At 37.4% G+C, this 23,447-nt stretch overlaps 1 protein-coding gene across 1 annotated transcript; it reads right to left on the minus strand.

Moving 5' to 3' along the window:
- Window positions 1–3,891: 3,891 nt before the first annotated feature.
- Window positions 3,892–7,289, minus strand: LOC124939112 (small RNA binding protein 1-like). Its single transcript, XM_047479623.1, has 3 exons — window positions 7,159–7,289; window positions 6,582–7,047; window positions 3,892–3,930 (listed from the first exon to the last, which is right to left on the minus strand). Exons 1-3 carry the CDS (start codon window positions 7,287–7,289, stop codon window positions 3,892–3,894), a joined length of 636 nt encoding a protein of 211 aa, XP_047335579.1.
- Window positions 7,290–23,447: the final 16,158 nt, after the last annotated feature.

Genomic DNA, 23,447 nt, shown 5'->3' on the forward strand with positions numbered 1-23,447 from the left:
GAATAACTCTTAGAGAGATAGAGAAGCAAAGCTTTGAGAATAAGATTGTATTAAAATGAATACTTGATAATTACAATGTAATACCTCTAAGGTATTTATAGGACTTACAATTTAATTACACTAATTTAGGATATTTATTCCTTAATTAGAATATCCCTACCTAATTTAGAATATCTATTGTAATCTCTTCCTTAATTAGAATATATCTTCTAATCCCTTCCTTAATTAAAATATCTTTTAATCTCTTCCTTAATTATAAGATTAATTGGGCCTACTTAGGCAACTGGCCTCCCCTTGGGCTAAGAATATTAGTGCACTATGAGGCAAAAACTTTAATGAGCCCCGACATCTCCTAGATTGGGTCCTGACAATAATGGGCCCATTCTTCCCCACTTATATCGTGGCCGTCCTCGGCTTGACCTTGGACCGATATTCTTCAATCTTCTTCCTGAATTGACACAAGAGATCCTCTCTATCACAACAATTTTCAACATCGGATAGACCTTTCCCCCACGCCGCTCAATTTTTAACGGTCCCTCGTATTTACACACAAGCCACTTGAGCAAAGATTGTAGAGACTTACATTGATGACTGGGTAATTTCCCTATTCCTCGGTCCCCTTCCTTGAACCCGACTATACGCCTCTTCAGATCTTCCCCTTTTTTCATCATCTTGGTGACTTCATCCAAAGATGCCTGAACAACATCTGCTTCCCCTCCTAAGGATTTGGTAAGAGTGAAGGTGGATTAACTTTGACCAACGTAACCTGTGGTCAAACTTTGTGGAGTTGATGGTTGTGTGGTGTCTTTGGCCTTGAGCCTCGCTATCTGGACTTCCTCGGGTGCTTCTTCTTTTCCCTTGGACCCATCCTCGTCATCCATCTTGGCAAACGTGGCAAATGTATTTTTACCACGTTTGCGATCTCGGCTGAACTGCATTGCTGTAAACATGCACATACCCTTTGATTCTCTTCTTGTTGGTATCACTCGAGTCTTTTCGTGATCCAAAATAATTAAGGAATCAGAATAAGGAACTATTCAAGTGCGTACCTGATCGAACCATTGTAGTCCCAACACTACATCGTAGTCATCTATATGGACAAATGTAAATGAGACTGTCCCATTCTAGTCTCTGATCCTAGTGTGCACTTTCTTAGCCTCCTCGGTTAATGGCTTGGCTATTTTACTCACAGACTTTATCGTCCCTCTCGTTGGGTGGATGCGAATACCCAACGCTTTAGCCACTCCTTCACGCATGAAGTTGTGAGTAACTCCAGTATCCACTAGTGCTTTGATGTGCCTTCCCCCTTTCAAGGCATTCGCGAACATCTAGCCTCTTTTTGTTCCCTTGATCGGTTCCGCAATACTAGCCTTCACAGTATTGAGCAGTCCTAAGGATCCTATTTGAGTCTCTTCTTTCTCATTAGAGAACTCAGTTCCTTTAAACGCTACAACCTTTTCCCCCTTAAATGGGCAAATAAGTTTTATGTGATTATGAGCACCACAAATATAACCGACTCTTGGCTTACCCGATTCGTCGGCTTGCCTCCCTGAGTTGTTGTGTGGATGCCCCTTCTTGGGTGGGCGGTCACTCCCACCTTTCTCCTTATCATGTGGGCGGTCTCCCCTACCTTCTCCTCATCATCCCTGATGATCTTTGGCCTGTCCACAAACACTTTGAGCTCTTACAGTATTTCTACAACTTTAATTGCCTCAGAGATGTTTTTACACCTTGTCCCTTTGCAGCTCCAATTGCGCCCAAGTATTTAGTCCATTAACAAACGCGAACAGGGCCTCTTGTTCCGTTAGACTAGATAACTCGAGCATCAACTCCTGGAAATCCTTTACATACTCCTTGATGGTCTTGCTGTGCACAAGTTGACTTAGCCGCTTCCTAACTTTCAAATCGGCATTCTCTGGGAAGAATTGGCGCTTGAACTCAGTCTTGAAGTCTTTCCATGTTTCCATCTTCTATGTACCTCGTTCAATATCTATTTTCCGCCTCCTCTACCACAATAGTGCCATCTCTATAAGAAAGAATAGTGTTGTTTCTAACTTGATACGATTATCGAATATGCTTGATGCCCGAAAGTACCTCTCCATGTCCCAAAGAAAGTCCTCCACTTCCCTGGCACTTCTCGATCCTTTGAATGGAGTTGGCTTCGGAACATTCATCCGATGAGGTGTCGCACCTCTATGCTCCCCTCCATTCCACCCAATCCGACCTTCTATCGCGTCGAGCCTCCCCATCGTTTCCCTTCGGAGAGCGTCGATCATCGCATAGGTTTCTCCTCGGATTGTCTCAAGTATTTCCTATTGGATATCATTAATCGCCCCTTGAACCAATCCCAGCACGTCGTCACGAATGCTACGATTCAAATTGTTAATGATCCCCATGAACTCATTCTTTAATTTCACACATTTCTCATCCAACACTGTTACTCTATCGGCCACCGCGCTAAACATTTCGAGAGCTTCTTGGTGCTCGCTCATGCCTTCTTCAAGCCAGGTCACCAGTGCTTCCATGGTAGCACCACTCTCAACGGACTTATCCCTCTTGGATCCCTTATCCTTATGTTGGTCGGTCAAAATCTTAGTGACGGTATTAACTGAATCCATCTCTTGCATATTTAATACGGATGTACAACCTTACTCTGATACCACTTGTCAAGGGATAAAATTAGATCTGTGTGGCACTAAGCTAGATCGAAGAGATTCTAGCATAGTAAGCCTTTTAGGAACAAGAATAACTCAAATGCAAGAACACTTAGAGAGAGAGAGAGAAATAAAGCTTTGAGAATAAGATTGTATTAAAATGAATACTTGATAATTACAATGTAATACATCTAAGGTATTTATAGGACTTACAACGTATTAAATTAGGAATTGTCTTACAAATACAATTTAATTACACTAATTTAGGCTATTTCTTTCTTAATTAGAATATCCCTACCTAATTTAGAATATCTCTTGTTATCTCTTCTTTAATTAGAATATCTTTTAATCTCTTCCTTAATTAGAATATTCATTGGGCATACTAAGGCAACTAGGCCTCTCCTTGGGCTAAGAAGATTAGCACACTATGAGACCAAGACTTTAATGAGCCCCGGCATCTCCTGGATTGGGTTGTGACACTAATGGTCCGTGACATTCTCCCCCACTTAAGTCGTGGCCGTCCTCAACTTGACCTTGGACCGATATTCTTCAATCTTCTGCCTGAATTGACACAAGAGATCCTCTCTTTCCCAACAATTCTCGACATCGGATAGACCTTTCCCCCACGCCGCTTTATTTTTAAACCTTGACTTGTGGGTTTCTATTGTATAATTTATTCATAATATTTTTAATAGCAGCTTCTATTAATGGATATACATGTGTTCTTTTTCATCTTAAATCTTATCCAAATGTCTTTGTCTCTCTTTTGTCTTAATTGGCTATATCAATTCAACCAAACAAATGTGAATGAAAAATATAAGAAAGAAAGTATATTCTTAAACCATAGAAATAGTTGTAAAAATGGTAACTTCGTAAAATAATACTTTAATTACTAATTAGGTTCCAACTTTAATAATGTAATCCAATTTACATATTATTCTTCAAGATTTTAACACAAATGGACATGAATGAACTATACAAATAAGTAAATATAACAATATCTACATGATATTAACAACCACCCAAATTCATCAAAAATATTTCAGAATATACACTAGAAATCACTCAAAAAGTAAATTCTAAAAAATCACATACATTGACATACAATCACAAAAGTACTACACTTGAAATTATATCACAACAATGTATTCCAAATAGATAAAACTTATAATTTTACAAATATTACTGCATCATTCTCTAATTTTTTATCGGATATATTATAGCATCCTTCGGCCTCTTACTTCTGAGAAGAACCAATATCAATTTGTTGTTTCAGCTACAACAATAATAAATGTTCGAAATTATTCAATAATTAATCAATAACATTCTCTAATTTAATAAAAAAACACTTAAATATATGACTAAATACTATTTGTATAAAAAACAATAAATACCAATTGTGTATTTGACCAAAATATCGACGGATGTAAATTACAATAACCCAAGTGTCTTGGATTTGAATTCATATAGTGTACTTGTGCATTCTATGAAATCAATAGCATATGATAATTACATATTTGTTTCAATCTATTAATAAATACTTTAATAGAACTTGTGAAGCTTGAGTTCAATATATACTCAAACTATCAACGGAATCACCTCGTGTATGCGTACGAGTTATTAGTTAAAACAAGAAATATAGTTTTAGAAATAAATCTAAACACAATTGTATTAAACTCAATATTAAACAAGCATGATTACGAATATTGATAGGATCGGCTTTATCGATAGAGACGGGGATTTGGCTATTGATGAAGGCTTATGAAAAACGGTTTGAAAGAAATCCTGTTAGGGATTTAATTCACTTTCTATTCTACGCAAACACTTATAAACACTTGAAACAGATTCAAGGCGGAATTGTTTACTTGGGTTTGAAGCTCAAGATGAAAGATGAAAAGATGATAGAAATGAAAGAACACAACAGTTTGTTTATGGATGTTCGGAGAAATCTTAGTCTCTTTTCTAGTAACAGGTACTTGAACTCAAAAAAGGGAACTCTATTACGTCACCCCTTTTTCCAACCACCGGAAGGATTCACTATAATGCGATTAGAATCAAATACAGTTTACACACACTCAGCTAATTATTGAACAGAACACACTTTTTTCAATATACAATATGAAGAATATCACTCAGCTAAAGGTATTTTTTTATTCTAGCTCTCTCTTGATTCACACACAGTACAATCAGGAAAGCAGCTTCACAGTAAAAGGCTTGATTTCTCTCTCTAGAATAGCAAGTAGAATTGTTTGGTCGTTCAGTTCGCGTTCGATTGATTGGCAGATTGTAAAAGAACCAGTTGTTCGTCCGTTGTCCTTAGGATCTGATAAATATTGGGCAGAGACTAATGGTCGAATCTTTTAGAATGATATGTGGCACTCTTCCATTGGAAAGCCTCCATTGTACACAGCAGGTTCTGAGCACAATGATCGTGGCTATACACCACTGGTAGTGCGCCGAATATTCCATCAGAGATGTACCTGCAAAACAAGTAATATGAGAAAAATTCTCTTACGTGGCATTCGTTGGTTGGTTGCATATAGCTGTTGTACTAATCTTCACTGGAAAGTGGAGCAGGAGTAGGGTACAGCTATAGCACGTGGGTAGGCGGGTGCTAGCTTCAAGCATACTGCTTAAGCTGAGAATTAGACGTATTTCAATTAGACGACCTCGTCTAATGAAATCAAACATCCCCGTCTAAGAGCAGAATCCATTAGACCGCCTGGTCTAATGGGATTAGACTTGCGTCTAATTACAATCACTTCAGACTAATCTGAAGGAGTTAGACTTACGTCTAACTTTCACTAATTAGAATACACGTATAATTATCCAATAACCATTAGACTGCACGTCTAACTCCACTGAGTTAGACTGCACGTCTAATTCCGGTTCTACTTCAGACTTGTCTGAAGGAGTTAAACTCACATCTAACCTTCACTAATTAGACTACACGTCTAATTATCCAATAACCATTAGACTGCACGTCTAACTCCACTGAGTTAGACTGCACGCATAATTCCGTGTTCTACTTCAGACTTGTCTGAAGGAGTTAGACTCACGTCTAACCTTCACTAATTAGACTACGCGTCTAATTATCCAATAACCATTAGACTGTACGTCTAACTCCACTGAGTTAGACTGCACGTCTAATTCCGGTTCTATCTCAGACTTGTCTGAAGGAGTTAGACTTACGTCTAACTTTCACATTCCAATAGACTACACGTCTAACTCCGCTGAGTTAGATTGTACGTCTAATTCCATATACATTAGACTACAAGTCTAATTTCGAGATCTATTGGACTGCACGTCTAACTCCACGAGTTAGACTGCAGGTCGAATTCCGAGATCTATTAGACTGCACGTCTAACTCCACGAGTTAGACTGTACGTCTAATTCCGAGATCTTTTAGACTGCACGTCTATCTCCACGAGTTAGACTGCACGTCTAATTCCGAGATCTATTAGACTGCACGTCTAACTCCACGAGTTAGACTGCACGTCTAATTCTGTGCATTCATTAGACTGTACGTCTAACTCCGCTGAGTTAGACTGCACGTCTAATTCTGTGCATTTAATGCCAAAATCGGTCTAATGACCCTCTTAGAGCCAAGTCTTATGAAATATGATTTCGATACACCTGCATCAAAACACATAAGTCATTTAATCATCAAAATTCCAATGGTTAAATTATTTCAACACTTAGTCAAAATAATTTGACTCAACAATTTCCCCCTTTTTGATGAAGAAATTGAAAACCTACATATATATATATATATATTAAAATACACATTCATCACATAAATAAACAAACCCTTGTTCACTTACATCAAACTTCCAAAAACCAATATTCAGAATATTATCATAGAAACATTGTTTGAAAGACTTAAACAGAGTAGAAGAAAATAAATTATTGTTCTTCCCTTTTTACTCGAGGATCGGTTGAGCTCATGTCTTGGTCGGTTAGCATATTGAGAAAAGGAGGAAAGCTGCGACCACCACAACCGCTTCCACTTAATCTACCACCACGACCACCGCCATTGGAACGACCTCCTTGATCAACACCAGATAGCCTACTACGGCCACCACCACTACTTCGTCCTCCATGATCACCACCGCTTCGACCTCCACCTCTCTTGGTTGGCCTAGGGTTATCATCGTTACTTGGAGCTCGTCTGGATCTAGTGTCGATTGACACACCGTCACTTCTTCTACTTGATTCACCTTGGGTGATATGGGGTTGATCTCTTTCAGCATTAGCTTTTGCGTTCTCCTTTGCTTGAAACTTCCTTGCAATAGAGTCAGCAAATTCTTGTCGTTCACCATCATTTCTTCTTAAACAGCCTTGAATTTCCACAATCTGATTCTTCACCAGACTGAATTCATCCAAAGTCTCCCTATGACGGTCATCATTGATGTGCCTTTCAAGGTCCATCATTTCAGATTGACGGCTGAAGAGATTCTTTTCAAAGTTGGAGAAGTTTAAATTTGAGACGTGAGTCTCATACGTGTTCTTCTTCAGAGTGTTATCCAATTCAGTAAGAACTTTGATAACTTCGGCAAAATCCTTTCTTTCTTCTTCTTGGGTGTTCAAGGCCTTTATCATGCTCTTCTGAAGAGATGAGAGCACAGACTTCATAGACTTTAACAGTTTGTTACCTTCAGCAGAGGATTCTTCATTTGATTAATTCTCTTGAGACTCTGCGGCCATACTCTGAATTGGCTCAAAGTGAGTATGAATCTGCATGGATTGCTCCGGTTGATCCTTCTTATCTACCTTAGCAGCTTCATTCTGCTCCTCTTCTAATATTTCCCTTTCAGCTCTCTGAAATCTTTCATAAAGATCACCAGAGTAGTGAAGAGGAATGTTGACATTTTCATGAACACTTCCCACAATGGTGTTGGGGAATAGAAGGGGCTTTGTATAACTTGCGTATTGATCCCGTTCCTCCTCAGATGAAGAACTCTCTTCTTCAACATCTTTTTCTTTGGAGGGTTCCCCCTCAGATCTGATAATCTCTGGCTGAGTAACCTCAACCACTTTCTCTTGGGCTTCCTCTATTCTCACAACAGGGGATATCACAACGTTTTCTTCAATAGGAGCTTGAGCAGACTCCTCAGCAATATCTTCTTCAAGAACTTCTACTTCATTCGTTACAAGAGCTTGTTCAGACTCTTGAACAATTACTTCTTCTTCTTCATGAGGATTCTCTTGAATGGGTTGATCCAGAATACGTCTCTCTTCAGCAGACAGATTCCCGAATTCAATCAAAAGAGCAGCATCTAGCTCATCGGCATCATCATCAACATTAAGGATGTCCATCGGTTCATCATCATCAAAAGGTTTTACACCAGAGCAATTAGCGCCATGAACGTATCAGGTAGCCACCGAGACATAGCTATCCATTATGTCATCCAGTATCTTCAACACTTTCACTTCAACCTTAGAGCCTTTCTCAACAGGGTTGAAATTATCCTTTATGGCTTCAAGAATTGGGAAAAGGGCTCTTCCACATAAGCATGCTTCAACGAGATCCTTTCTCTTTAGGGTCTCAGCCACCTCTGAAGTTTTAGCCCACTTGAGAACTTTATTCTCATTGGTTACACGCTTCTTCCACTCACGGGCTATTGCAGAGTTTGACAGGGTTTCATTGTACTTGGAGGACAATCTTTCTAGGGACCAAGATTCAAAAATTTCCAACTTTTCAGCCGCAATGGCTTTAACTTAATCTAACACGAGGTCAACAATGCTTGTTGCCTCCGATACTTCTTCAGGAACTAGAGTTGCAATATCTTTACCTTTTCCAACAACCTCGACGGGTTTTGGAGCAGGTTTGGGTTCACTAAACACAATTCCGCATGAATGCCTTGCGGACCGCATCAACTCATATTCCGATTGGGGTTTCTTGCACAGCTCGACAGGGAGCTCTACACGAGTAACCTTCCCGGCTACTAAAGAGTCTTTTTTAGCAGATTCACCAGCAACAAGGGTAAGAACATCACCTTGTTCTGGTTGAGCACTTTCTGTAGCACCGACGGCTACTTGATCGGGTTGAGCAACAAGAGACACAGTCCTGTTAGCATTTTCATCATTTGGACCAGCTGACTCAATAGCGGGCCCTTTAGCAGATTCTCTTACTAGAGAAAAAATATAGATTCATCTTGTTCCACTACAGGAACATCAAACTTAGGCACAACGGCCAAAGATTTAGAAGAGGTTACCTTCAATGATTTAGACGCGCGGGGCGCCTTCGTCTTCTTTTCCTTTGAGACACAGGATCTCGAAGGCTTTCTCAAAATGGTTGACGAAGTAGACAGAGAGGACATGGGAGTTGTAGCAAGTATGCCTAGACCTTGCCTTAACCTTGAATCGACTGATTCAGAGTCCTTCTTCGTTAAGCTTTTCAGACTGGAGGAACTGGCCTCCGATTCATTCAATGTTTTCGATCTCTTTGCCCCCGTTAACATAACAGAAGCAGACAGTTGTTTGGATCGAGCAGACGATTTACCACCTGTTTGAAAACTAGATGCACCAGAGGCATATTCCATGTTGTTCTTGATTCTTATCAAGGTACTAGCGACTGTAAGGGCAGAGAATACCCTTAGAGAGTTGATCTGCTCTGGTTCACCCACAGGAACCCCCAAATTCTCCATCAATCGACTCAGTTGAGCTGCATACGTTATGCTTTCCTTGTTTAATTGACAGATCGAAAAGCAGAGGTTCTGGAAAAGGTTAGATGCCCAGTTTACCTAGATTCCCTTTGAAATAGCACACATATAGTCAAAACGGTCTTGACTATAGAGATGAAATGAGCTAGATTTCCCTTGGAGTGCTTTTGCTACCACGTCGTTCAACAAAATGAAGTGGGGGGTTTGAGGACCTTCTTATTTCCATTAACATGGATCATCGAGTCATCGATAAAAAAGGTCTTCTTCATCTCTTGCATGACTTCTGATGAAAGAATCAAGTCGAAAGTGTGCCCCTCCGTTGGAAGTTCAAAGAACTCCGCATATACAGTTTCATCAAAAGAAAATTCCAATCCGTTGACGGTTGCTACGATGGATTCACCCACCATAGTTGCAGATTTGAAGAACTCGCGAACTTCTTTCTCATAGAATATGAAAGGACCACCGAGATACTTCCTCAACCCAGAATACTCTAGGGTTCTAAACATATCCACCACTTCCGGTTGATCGAAAGTGTAGACCGATGGAAAATCCACCTACAATGTACAATGACCCAAAGTGATTCTCTTGTTCACCATTTTAGAAGAATATGAACCGACACAATATTTCAGAGAGATTTAGAGAGAGAAATGCAAAGAAAACTAGGGTTCTTAAAGATTTCGAGAGATAAAAAATCTTTCAAACTCATGCACTAATGTCCTTATATAGAAAGGGAAAGGATACACAGAATAACCGTCACTTTTCTTAAGGGTATGACCCATCAATAAATGTTAGACGTCCTTTTTCAAGGAGTTATCATTAAAAATGAGGATATATTAGTCATTTTCTCTAAACTTGAAAGACATGTGTCTTCATGTTGGTAAGAGATGACTATTTGATATTTGAGCGGGAAAAACGGATATATCCTCACGTGGGACAGCTGTCCTTGATTAGTATAATCGGCACGTAGTTAGACGTTTTTCTTACTGTACAAATCTATATAACTAAACGTCTATTAGACGGATGGGTCCATTAGACGCATACGTCTAATGTCTATTAGACGTGTACGTCTAATTCTGCATGAACACCATGTGTTAGACGTGTGTTTGATTAGACGTGAGCATCCTCTTGCTCATGACGTAAAAACGTCTAACGTCTATTAGACGTGTCCGTCTAATCACGTAGGTTTAAAACCTCAACATATAGACTTAGATGTATAGATTTTGAGCAAAAATACGTCTAAGTACAAACCGTTTCTTTTAGACACACTTGTCTAATAGACCGATTAAGAATATTCGTCTAGAGGGTATCCTTACTTCCAATGTAATTTTCCCTCTCATTTTGTATAGGGATAGAAAAGTATAAAAGACAATTTTTGTGGTCCAAAGACCAAAACATTTTTAACACATAAGAACATTTAATCTACTGGAATGGAAAAAGTCATTGTTGATCTTCCAGGCTGTGTACTCAAAAGAGTATCTTTCTTGCTTCCTTCCTACAATCCTCCTACATCACCTAGAAAAGAAACTATTTACACATTTTGATACCCATATTCAATTGGGTCCTCGATCAATTAGTCCCTTATGAATCCATATTTGAGTTATTCTTATGGATTTCCCATTTTGTGTTGTGATTAATGCATAAGATTTTGACTTAGCAGATGACTTCCTGCTAGCCACTGATCCTTTAGCTTTTGAAGAAGATTTTCTTTTAAAACTCCTTGACTTAGAGTCAGGTTTTAGATTGTCAGACTTGTAGCTGCTTCTAGCTTATTCTTAAGTCAGCTAACAGTAGGCGGAACATAAACTATTTCATTTTTTAAAGCAACTTCTTCATGAATAGGATCAGATTCAATGTTAGTCATACTCCCTTTGACAAAACTTATTGGCTTAAGCTTGTCAGATGAGTTGGACTTTTTGCATGACAGATTAGGGTCATTGCTATCAAATCCCAATCTGGATCTAGATCCAGCAGGTTTCAACATACTAATCTGATGTTTGACAGCATCTCCTGATCTTGTCCATGCACAGACAACATAGTTTAACCATTTATTTTCAGATGAAAGGGTTTGAATCTCTTCTTTGAGCATCTCATTCTCTGATGAGATCTCTTCAATCTTCTTTTCAAAAACATTTGACTCTTCAGGTTGAAACATATTTGGTTTGTTTACATCTGGTGAAGATTTAGTTTTATTTAGGGATTCTGCTAGCTTTATGTACTCGATGAGCATGTCATCTAGTGCAACTACCAGTTGTTCTCTTGACAACCTTTCGGAAGAGAAGTCAAATACCTCAGTCTCCTGAGTTCTTTCTTCATCTTCTCTTGCCATGAAGCATGCCATCTCTTCTTCATCACTTTCACTAGATGAAAAGTAGGAACCACGGCTGCTTCCTTTGTTCATCCCGTCACCTGCGATAAGAGCATTCAACTCTTTTCCATTATCCTTGGCATCTTCACGTTTCGGCTTCCGGCATTCCGATGCATAATGACCTTTAATACCATAGTTAAAACAAGTAACATTAACTTTAGATTTTTTATTGTCATTAGAATTTGAAGAGTTTGAAATAGAGTTGCTCTTCTTCATGAAGTCGCCAAACTTCTTCACAAAGAGAGACATGGCATCGCTGCTCAGTTGTTGAGCTGCCATCTTCACATCCGGAGCGGTTGGTGGCTCTTCAGCAGTCACCAGCACCTTGGCAATGATTACGAATGTGGGTTAATCTTCTTCCATCCTACAGTTCAGCTCGAACTCATAGGCCTTGAGATCAGAAAAGAGATCAAAGAGAGAGATCTTGTTAAGATCTTTGGATTCTCTCATCGCCATTGTCTTTATGTCCCATTCCCTTGGAATAGCACGTATGACCTTGATAGCAAGCTCTCGGTTGCTATAGGTTTAAGAGTCTGTGACAATCTGTGTAGTGTTAAGAGCGGTTCTAGTCTTTAACCGGATTAGTTCCAGTTTGTGTTGTGTTGTAAGCGATTACCGATTAGCCGGACCCCGGTCTCCTATCGGACATCTCGATCCTAACATCTTATTTTCCTTAGTCTTTTCGTTTCCTCATGGAGCTGCATGATTGTTTCCCTGGCTTCCTTTGCACTTTGACAATCTCTGACTTTGCCAAAAGTGTTGTTGTCCAGCGATTTGAAAATATGTCTCTTGCAATGGTTGTCCAGGTTGTTTCTTCTCCTGTCTTCAGCCGTCCATATACCGTTCTCTTTCTCAATCTTTATCGGACCTTCTTTAAGGATGGAGCTCATTTCATCATCCATAGTGATCAAATGTAGATACATCTAAACCTTCTAGTCGACAAACGCCTCACTGTTTAGCATCAGGGGTCTTTCATTGTGAGTCATGTTTGCCAGATTTTCGGTTTCTTGAGTGTTAACATCCCTGCTCTAATACCACTTGTTAGGATCGGGATCGCCGATAGTGGACCAGGGTCCGGATAAAGGGGATCGCTTACAACAAACACACGCCAATTGACACTAATCAGGTTAGAGATTAGAATCGTTCTTAACACTACGCAGGTTGTCATAGTCTCTTGAACCGAGTTCAAGGGCGAAAATGTCTTCTTTAACCTGAAGCAAACGCACACAATTCGATTAAGGAAGGTAGTGTGGTGAAATCGGTTGAAGTGAAGTAAAATCAGTTCAGTGGGAATAAGTATATATATAATGATTCTGTTCGGTTGGAGAGGAGGAAAGCCTGTTCAGTTAGTTTAGTGACAGAAAGTAAATGAAGAATACAAAACGCAGATTATTATGGATGTTCGGAGCAAACTCCCCTACGTCACCCTTCTTCTCAAACAGTGAGAAGGATATTCACTAATGGAATATTCAACAACACAATACGATCGAGTCTTATTTACTGCTCGTCGTTCACTTTACAACACTCACAAGGTGATGTAATACACTTTTATTATAAAATGTTTACAACTATTTACAATTGTTTTACGTTGATTAAGAGAACTGTATGAATTCTGTATGTTTCAGATTGTTTTTTCAAGGTAGATGCTCTATGTTTCTTCAATGCTTTGGCTTCCTTTTATATGGGAAATATGACAACAGTCATATTTCTCTCTCTTGAGTTGATGGGTCATAGGTAGCCGTGCCGGTCAGAGTAGGTAGCGTGCATGCTTTTCCTTTTGTATACATGGCAACCATGCATGGCAACCATCCTTCTTCTGGATATTCCCAAGGAATATTCATTACATCATCTTCAGATTTTCCATAGCTTTGAGTGATCTTCCTGTTGGATTTAGGATCTTTAATACATTGAGTTAGCTGGATATTATAGGTTTGCAAATTTAGCTGAATCTGAGGTTAAGCCGATCCCGGTTATTGTGGATGTGATGATTGAGCCTATTCTGTTTAACCGAGATGATAAGTTAAGTTGAGCATTTCGGTTTGGCTGGTCTGGTTGACGGATTTAACCGATTCGGTTGAAGCTATTCCTGCACATATAGTTAAGAATTGATTAAGTTCTTTGATTAAGTGATCATTTATCAAATAATGACTCAAGTTATCAAATGAGCGCTCTTGTGCCGAAGATGAACGGGGCTAAGCGATCTGTCGAAGCTATGGGATGTAAAAATACATTGGTAGGGGAGAATTCCGCCTTAGTGAGAAGCACTCGCGCGAGCAGTGGTAGACGAAGCGGTCCATTGATGAGAAGGGACTAGGGAAAGCTTGAACCCAATTCCTACAATGATGAATATGATAACTGGAGGTTCTAGTTAATAAGAATCTTAATGAGACCAAAAAAACGTTTTTGCTCTTTCATTCCAAATAAAAGTCCTTCTTACTACTGTTTTCTTGTTAATGCACTTCCCAAGGTATTTTTGGGCCTTTATAGAGAAGATACCCTAAATTTTTGATAATCAATTTTTTACCACTTGGTGTAGAACCAATACAAGTTTATTGCTACAAGTATGGATTATTGAAAAGAATAAGACATGGATTTGGATATTTCCCTTCAACCCCTTCCCAAACTGTACAAGCTTCTTCCAAAGCATACGGCTTTCTGGATGTAGATGATGATATCTATACAAATGGATTTTCTATATATGGTATAATGAAGTACCAGATGAGTGGATCTATAGGAATCCAAATATTCCGAATCACTCATGTTAGGATCTTCTACATCCTAGGTCTTTCCGTTCCGTCATTTGGCTTATGTTCTTCATGTAGTGTATCTAGGCCATCTGGCACCGACAAATGAATATGGGCCATCCGGCACCAGCTAGTGCATTTGGGCCATATGGGAGTGATAAATGCATCTGTTAAGTTGTCTTATGACAACTCTAAATTAGTGAGGGGAGATAGAATATTTGGGCATTGATTAATGCATTTGGGGAATTTGAGGGAATTCAAGTCAAGGTGGAAATTTGTTGAGATGTCTTGAATTGATGATGCAAGGAAAGAGAATATTGAACAAAAAAAATATATCTTTTTGGTGTGTAATCTTGATTTAAGGAAATAAGATTAACACACAAGGAAATGTGATCTTTTGTTATGGTAATACAACTAGGAAAGTATTGTGATAGTATTTAGAAGATTATTTTCCAAAATATTAGTGTTGACCAAGTTGAAGCTTATTTAAAGATACAATTAGGGACTTTAGAAAGCTGAAGTCTTTGTCTTGAGAGCATTGTTTTCAGTCCCAGTTATGTATCTATTATGGTTTTGGGAGACCGAGTGTTATATAAACTTGTGTCATAATCCTAGTATGTACTGTTGTAATATCTATTCTGATCTCCTAATAAGATTATCTCTTTCTCCTGGTGAACCACGTTAAAATCTGTATTGTTCTTTATTATTTAAGTCATCTAACGTATTATGTTACAACAATATGTTTGATTATTACCGTTCAAAAACCCTCACACTATTTTGACTTATTAATAAAAATGATGTCAAATCGTGTTTAAAAAAATAAATCATGTACTTATTGGGGGAATTGGATTGATTTAATACCCATGTATTAACTTCACAAGAATGATGCATATAAGAAAGAACAATATAAGAAAACATGCTATTCAAATCGAAGGAACTGAGTTTTTCGGGATTTATATATATATTTTTTTCCAAATAACTCTGGTTTGACAAAATTAGAGAAAGTACTCACTATTTAATTTTATTACCACATATACCTATATATATATTATTCTTAATTAATAGTAATTTAATTAATATTAAAATAAATTTTAAAAATTATACCAGGTTAATATTAACTTTTATTTATATAGAATTTCAAATTTGAATGAATACTAATTTAAATGAGATATATTTATAAATTAATTGATATTTTTTATTTAAATATATTTAACTTTATATTTTATTGTAATTATTTATTTGAATTATTTAAAATTTAAATATTATATTAGATAATATGGTATGTTATAATTGTATTTGTTAGGATCGGGATCGCCCTTGGAGGACCGGGGTCCTGCTTCTTAAGGGGGAACGCTTAAACGACACAACACACACTAGTAATAGTCCGGTTAGAGACTAAAACCGCTTCTTAACACTACACAAGCTGTCACAAACCTCTTGAACCGGGTTCAAGTGCAGAAATGGTTTGTTTCAACTTGAAGCAACACACATAGTTCGGTTTGCAAGGTATTTAGGAGATATCAGTTTAAGGAGAAAATCGGTTAGGTTTAGGAGTATATTAGTTATCTCGGTTTAGATGTTTCAGTTAGATTTGAGAGAGTAAGCCGAAATATGAAAGTAAAGAACACGAGACATGATTTTATGGATGTTCGGAGTTTAATCTCCTACGTCACCCCTTCTTCTCAAACAGTGAGAAAGATATTCACTAAGGAATATTACACAAGCAAAACACACAATCCGAACGAGTAACAGCTCGTCGGTTACACCACTCATAATGATGTAATACAATACTTTTACACTTGGTAAAATACACACAAAACAAAGACACTTTCAGGAATTTCAATTCCTATTCGAAGTCGTGCGTAAGATCTTATGTTTGCTGTTTCTTCTCTCTTGAATAAGCTTTTTCATAGAGATCTCACGCGTATGTTTCTTCGGCACAATTGGCTTCTATTTATATAGAAAATATGACAACGGTCATAATTTTCTCTCTCCGCTTAATTGGTCATTTGAACCCACGCCGATTCGGTTCAGAGGTTGCGTGCACGCTTTGTCATTTCGGACACTTGGCAGTCATGCACTTAGGCAGGCTTGCATTTTTGACACATGGCATACATGCACCAAGTCAGCCGTCTGAGTCAGATGTTGCTTGTAGAGTTAGATAAACAGTTTCATCATTGTTTACGTTACATTCTTCTGATCCGTATCTTATCTTCTTTTGTATTTTCGAGAAATCTCTATATCGTCATATTACGTTATTTTCTCAGATTCACCACTTTTCATATTTTTCCGTTGAACTTTTATGATCTTCAATAAGAGTGAGTCAGCCGGATGAATCAGTTTTTGCTAACCGATCCGGTTGAGGAGTTCGGCCGGTTTCATAAACTATGACCGGATCATTTAGTCATGTACTTCAGCCGGTATGATGCGGCTTGATCTGTACCTGCACAGGAAGATTGAGGTTGATTAAGTTCTTTGGCCGGTTAAAATTAATCTACTTAATTTTTCTAACAGTATTTATATTATGTTTTATTTTTAATTTAATTTAATTAATATAATTTAGTTAAATAAAATAATTTTATAATTAGTTTTATATTAAAATTAATATTTTAATGTAATAAAATAAAATAAATGATTGGAAAAAAGAATTTGGGAGAGAGAAGTTGAGAGGGAATTACGTCTAAATAATAACAATTTTTTCTTTTTTCTTTCTCCTCACCTTTTATCTTTTTTCATTTAGTGATGTGATACTCATTCTCTCTCCAAATATCTCTCGCAAATTCTCCCATAGGGCTTAGATCATCTGTCCCAAGAAATGTTCCAACCTGTACCAGATAAATAAAATGACGTAGTATTTATATAATTTATTTAACATTAAATTTTAACTTCAACTTCGTTTAACATTTTAACCTTTTAACAAATACTTTATTTTACAGTTCCCGTTACAGTCCCTCTCTCTTTTTTCTTTGATCCAATAAATCCAGAACTCTCTTTGATCCAACAAATCCAGAAACTGATTAACCACGGCAACATGATCTCAAAATTAGATAAGCAAGGCTTATTTATTCATTTCCCTCTAGAACTCCCTCTCTTTGATCCAACAAATCCAGAAACTGATGAACCACGACAACAGGATCCCAAAAATAGATAAACAAGGCTTTATTTCTTCATATTAGATAAGGAAGGATTTATTTCTTCATTCCCCTCTCTCTCTCTTTCTGATCCAAATAACAAAGGGTAGCAAGGATCCCAAGATCAGATAACCAAAATTTCAAGTAGAGCTCATGTTTTTCATGTCAATGTAAGCCTAAGGTAAATCATTTTTCAGAAAAAATTAGGATTTATTCGGTTAAAAAAATTAGGGTTTATCTTAATACAAAATTTGATGATGATGTTATAGATATTATTAGTATGCTTGTAAAGATTTCAAAAGCCCACACAGCCTTTCAAAAAAATTCAATCATTTATTGGTTTTGAAAAGGTATACCGATCCTATATTGTTTTTAGGGTTTCGTGATATTCGATGATTTGTAATTCTATAACTGAAATTGATTGAGGGCTTCTTTATATATGCACGTTAATTGTTCTTCTACAGTTTATTCATTTTTCCAATTGTTTCATTTGTCCGATAAAAACCGACTAAAGTCGTTTCAATTTTGTAAAGTCTGACCGCTCGGACACTAGACCGCTCATACCTCAAGGTAACAACAATACAAATAGGTAACTTTCCCAAAACTTACCATTTGGTGAGTCTTGTCATAATTATATTTTTTATATAGTCTTATTGTTATAAAGACATGCAAAACTTGGTTTGTGTTATATAGTATTATGGAGCCCATGTGCTTATGTGGAAAGAGAACCATATTGGTGACTTCATGGAAGGATACTAATCCAGGAAGGAGATTTTGGTCATGTCTTAATTGGCCGGTATGTGTATTAAATATATGTTGATAATTCTTATCTTGTAAGTTAGTAAATGTTTATTTTTGTATGAATTATTTGGGCAAGGTTCTCAAGCATGTCGATTTTTTCAATGGTATGATCCAAAAATTTGTTAAAGAGCTAAAAGTATTATACTTGGTTTGTTAAGGAATGAATGAAAAAGATGACGAAATTAAAAAAGTGGAGGTTGCACTTGAAAAACTTAGATCAAGACAATGAAAATTATGTGTCGTAATTATTGTATTATTAATCATATGGATTACTAGTTAGTTTAAAACATCTTCTTATTGTAAGTGACTTATTAATATTTTCATTTAATTCAAATGATACAAATGACTCAAATTATTAAATGATGATAAAACAAGGCAAGACAATATTATATTAAATGATGAAATTGTAGCAAATTGTCACGGGCTAAAATTAGATCTGTGTGGCACTAAGCTATATCGAAGAGATTCTAGCTTACTAAGCCTTTTAGGAACAAGAATAACTCTTAGAGAGATAGAGAAGCAAAGCTTTAAGAATAAGATTGTATTAAAATGAATACTTGATAATTACAATGTAATACCTCTAAGGTATTTATAGGACTTACAATTTAATTACACTAATTTAGGATATTTATTCCTTAATTAGAATATTCCTACCTAATTTAGAATATCTATTGTAATCTCTTCCTTAATTAGAATATATCTTCTAATCCCTTCCTTAATTAGAATATCTTTTAATCTCTTCCTTAATTATAAGATTCATTGGGCCTACTTAGGCAACTGGCCTCCCCTTGGGCTAAGAATATTAGTGCACTATGAGGCCAAGACTTTAATGAGCCCCGACATCTCCTAGATTGGGTCTTGACAATAATGGGCCCATTCTTCCCCACTTATGTCGTGGCCTTCCTCGGCTTGACCTTGGATCGATATTCTTCAATCTTCTTCCTGAATTGACACAAGAGATCCTCTCTATCACAGCAATTTTCAACATCGGATAGACCTTTCCCCCACGCCGCTCAATTTTTAACGGTCCCTCGTATTTACGCACAAGCCACTTGAGCAAAGATTGTAGAGACTTACATTGATGCCTGGGTAATTTCCCTATTCCTCGGTCCCCTTCCTTGAACCCGACTACACGCCTCTTCAGATCTTCCCCTTTCTTCATCTTCTTGGTGTCTTCATCCAAAGATGCCTGAACAAGATCTGCTTCCTCTCCTAAGGATTTGGTAAGAGTGAAGGTGGATTAACTTTGACCAACGTAACCTATGGTCAAACTTTGTAGAGTTGATGGTTGTATGGTGTCTTTGGCCTTGAGCCTCTCGAAGGCTTCGACACACACTATCTAGACTTCCTCGGGTGCTTCTTCTTTTCCCTTGGACCCATCCCCGTCATCCATCTTGGCAAACGTGGCAAATGTATTTTTACCACGTTTGCGATCTCGGCTGAACCGCATTGCTGTAAACATGCACATACCCTTTGATTCTCTTCTTGTTGGTATCACTCGAGTCTTTTCGTGATCCAAAATAATTAAGGAATCAGAATGAGGAACTATTCAAGTGCGTACCTAATCGAACCATTGTAGTCCCAACACTACATCGTAGTCATCTATATGAACAAATGTATATGAGACTGTCCCATTCTAGTCTCCGATCCTAGTGTGCACTTTCTTAGCCTCCTCGGTTAATGGCTTGGCTATTGTACTCACAGACTTTACCGTCCCTCTCGTTGGGTGGATGCGAAGACCCAACGCTTTAGCCACTCCTTCACGCATGAAGTTGTGAGTAACTCCAGTATCCACTAGTGCTTTGATGTGCCTTTCCCCTTTCAAGGCATTCGCGAACATCGAGCCTCTTTTTGTTCCCTTGATCGGTTCCACAATACTAGCCTTCACAGTATTGAGCAGTCTTAAGGATCCTATTTGAGTCTCTTCCTCATTAGAGAACTCAGTTCCTTTAACCGCTACAACCTTTTCCCCCTTAAATGGGCAAATATGTTTTATGTGATTATGAGCACCACAAATATAACCGACTCTTGGCTTACCCGATTCGTCGGTTTGCCTCCCTGAGTTGTTGTGTGGATGCCCCTTCTTGGGTGGGCGGTCACCCCCACCTTTCTCCTTATCATGTGGGCGGTCTCCCCCACCTTCTCCTCATCATCCCTAATGATCTTTGGCCTGTCCACAGACACTTTGAGCTCTTACAGTATTTTTACAACTTTAATTGCCTCAGAGATGTTTTTGCACCTTGTCCCTTTGCAGCTCCAACTGCGCCCAAGTATTTAGTCCATTAACAAACGCGAACAGGGCCTCCTGTTCAGTTAGACTAGATAACTCGAGCATCAACTCCTGGAACTCCTTCACATACTCCTTGATGGTCTTGCTGTGCACAAGTTGACTTAGCCGCTTCCTAACTTTCAAATCGGCGTTCTCTAAGAAGAATTGGCGCTTGAATTCGGTCTTGAAGTCTTTCCATGTTTCCATCTTCTATGTACCTCGTTCAATATCTATTTTCCGCCTCCTCTACCACAATAGTGCCATCTCTATAAGAAAGAATAGTGTTGTTTCCAACTTAATACGATTATCAAATATGCTTGATGCCCGAAAGTACCTCTCCATGTCCCAAAGAAAGTCCTCCACTTCCCTGGCACTTCTCGATCCTTTGAATGGAGTTGGCTTCGGAACATCCATCTGATGAGGTGTCGCACCTCTATGCTCCCCTCTATTCCACCCAATCCGACCTTCCATCGCGTCGAGCCTCCCCATCTTTTCCCTTCGGAGAGCGTCGATCATCGCATAAGTTTCTCCTCGGATTGTCTCAAGTATTTCCTATTGGATATCATTAATCGCCCCTTGAACCAATCCCATCACGTCATCACGAATGCTACGATTCAAATCGTTAATGATCCCCATGAACTCATTCTCTAATTTCACACATTTCTCATCCAACACTGTTACTCTATCGGCCACCGCGCTAGACACTTCGAGAGTTTCTTGGTGCTCGCTCATGCCTTCTTCAAGCCAGGTCACCAGTGCTTCCATGGTAGCACCACTCTCAACGGACTTATCCCTCTTGGATCCCTTATCCTTATGTTGGTCGGTCAAAATCTTAGTGACGGTATTAACTGAATCCATCTCTTACTACTTTAATACGGATGTACAACCTTGCTCTGATACCACTTGTCACGGGATAAAATTAGATCTGTGTGGCACTAAGCTAGATCGAAGAGATTTTAGCATAGTAAGCCTTTTAGGAACAAGAATAACTCAAATGCAAGAACACTTAGAGAGAGAGAGAGAAACAAAGCTTTGAGAATAAGATTGTATTAAAATGAATACTTGATAATTACAATGTAATACATCTAAGGTATTTATAGGACTTGCAACGTATTAAATTAGGAATTGTCTTACAAATACAATTTAATTACACTAATTTAGGCTATTTCTTCCTTAATTAGAATATCCCTACCTAATTTAGAATATCTCTTGTAATCTCTTCCTTAATTAGAATATCTTCTAATCTCTTCCTTAATTAGAATATGCATTGGGCATACTAAGGCAACTAGGCCTCTCCTTGTGCTAAGAAGATTAGCACACTATGAGCCAAGACTTTAATGAGTCCCGACATCTCCTGGATTGGGTTGTGACACTAATGGTCCATGACATTCTCCCCCACTTAAGTCGTGGTCGTCCTCAACTTGACCTTGGACCGATATTCTTCAATCTTCTGCCTGAATTGACACAAGAGATCCTCTCTTTCCCAACAATTCTCGACATCGGATAGACCTTTCCCCCACGCCGCTTTATTTTTAAACCTTGACTTGTGGGTTTCTATTGTATAATTTATTCATAATATTTTTAATAGCAGCTTCTATTAATGGATATACATGTGTTCTTTTTCATCTTAAACCTTATCCAAATGTCTTTGTCTCTCTTTTGTCTTAATTGGCTATATCAATTCAACCAAACAAATGTGAATGAAAATTATAAGAAAGAAAGTATATTCTTAAACCATATAAATAGTAGTAAAAATGGTAACTTCGTAAAATAATATTTTAATTACTAATTAGGCTCCAACTTCAATAATGTAATCCAATTTACATATTATTCTTCAAGATTTTAACACAAATGGACATGAATGAACTATACAAATAAGTAAATATAACAATATATACATGATATTAACAACCACCCAAATTCATCAAAAATATTTCAGAATATACACTAGAAATCACTCAAAAAGTACATTCTAAAAAATCACATACATTGACATACAATCACAAAAGTACTACACTTGAAATTATATCACAAAAATGTATTCCAAATAGATAAAACTTATAATTTTACAAATATTACTGCATCATTCTCTAATTTTTTATCGGATATATTATAGCATCCTCTAATTTAATAAAAAAAACACTTAAATATCAATTTGTTGTTTCAGCTACAACAATAATAAATGTTCGAAATTATTCAATAATTAATCAATAACATTCTCTAATTTAATAAAAAAAACACTTAAATATATGACTAAATACTATTTGTATAACAAACAATAAATACCAATTGTGTATTTGACCAAAATATCGACGGCTGTAAATTACAATAACCCAAGTGTCTTGGATTTGAATTCATATAGTGTACTTGTGCATTCTATGAAATCAATAGCATATGATAATTACATATTTGTTTCAATCTATTAATAAATATTTTAATAGAACTTGTGAAGCTTGAGTTCAATATATACTCAAACTATCAACGGAATCACCTCGTGTATGCGTACGAGTTATTAGTTAAAACAAAAAATATAGTTTTAAAAACTTTTGACATCAATTATAACATTATTGTCACCAAAATAAATCTAAACACAATTGTATTAAACTCAATATTAAACAAGCATGATTACGAATATTGATAGGATCGACTTTATCGATAGAGACGGGGATTTGGCTATTGATGAAGGCTTATGAAAAACGGTTTGAAAGAAATCCTGTTAGGGATTTAATTCACTTTCTATTCTACGCAAACACTTGTAAACACTTGAAACAGATTCAAGGCGGAATTGTTTACTTGGGTTTGAAGCTCAAGATGAAAG

Source organism: Impatiens glandulifera, chromosome 5 (genome assembly GCF_907164915.1).
Source record: "Impatiens glandulifera chromosome 5, dImpGla2.1, whole genome shotgun sequence".
In the NCBI taxonomy this organism is placed as follows: Eukaryota; Viridiplantae; Streptophyta; class Magnoliopsida; order Ericales; family Balsaminaceae; genus Impatiens; species Impatiens glandulifera.

Excerpts from the sequence above, each read along its gene's own strand:
- LOC124939112 (XM_047479623.1), bottom strand. The coding sequence starts at position 7,289 with ATGAAGTCTGTGCTCTCATCTCTTCAGAAGAGCATGATAAAGGCCTTG. Across the intron at positions 7,048-7,158 it reads AACACTCTGAAGAAGAACAC|GGAGACTTTGGATGAATTCA; the intron begins GTATGAGACTCA and ends TGACCGTCATAG. Across the intron at positions 3,931-6,581 it reads TGAGCTCAACCGATCCTCGA|CTGAAACAACAAATTGATAT; the intron begins GTAAAAAGGGAA and ends TTATTGTTGTAG.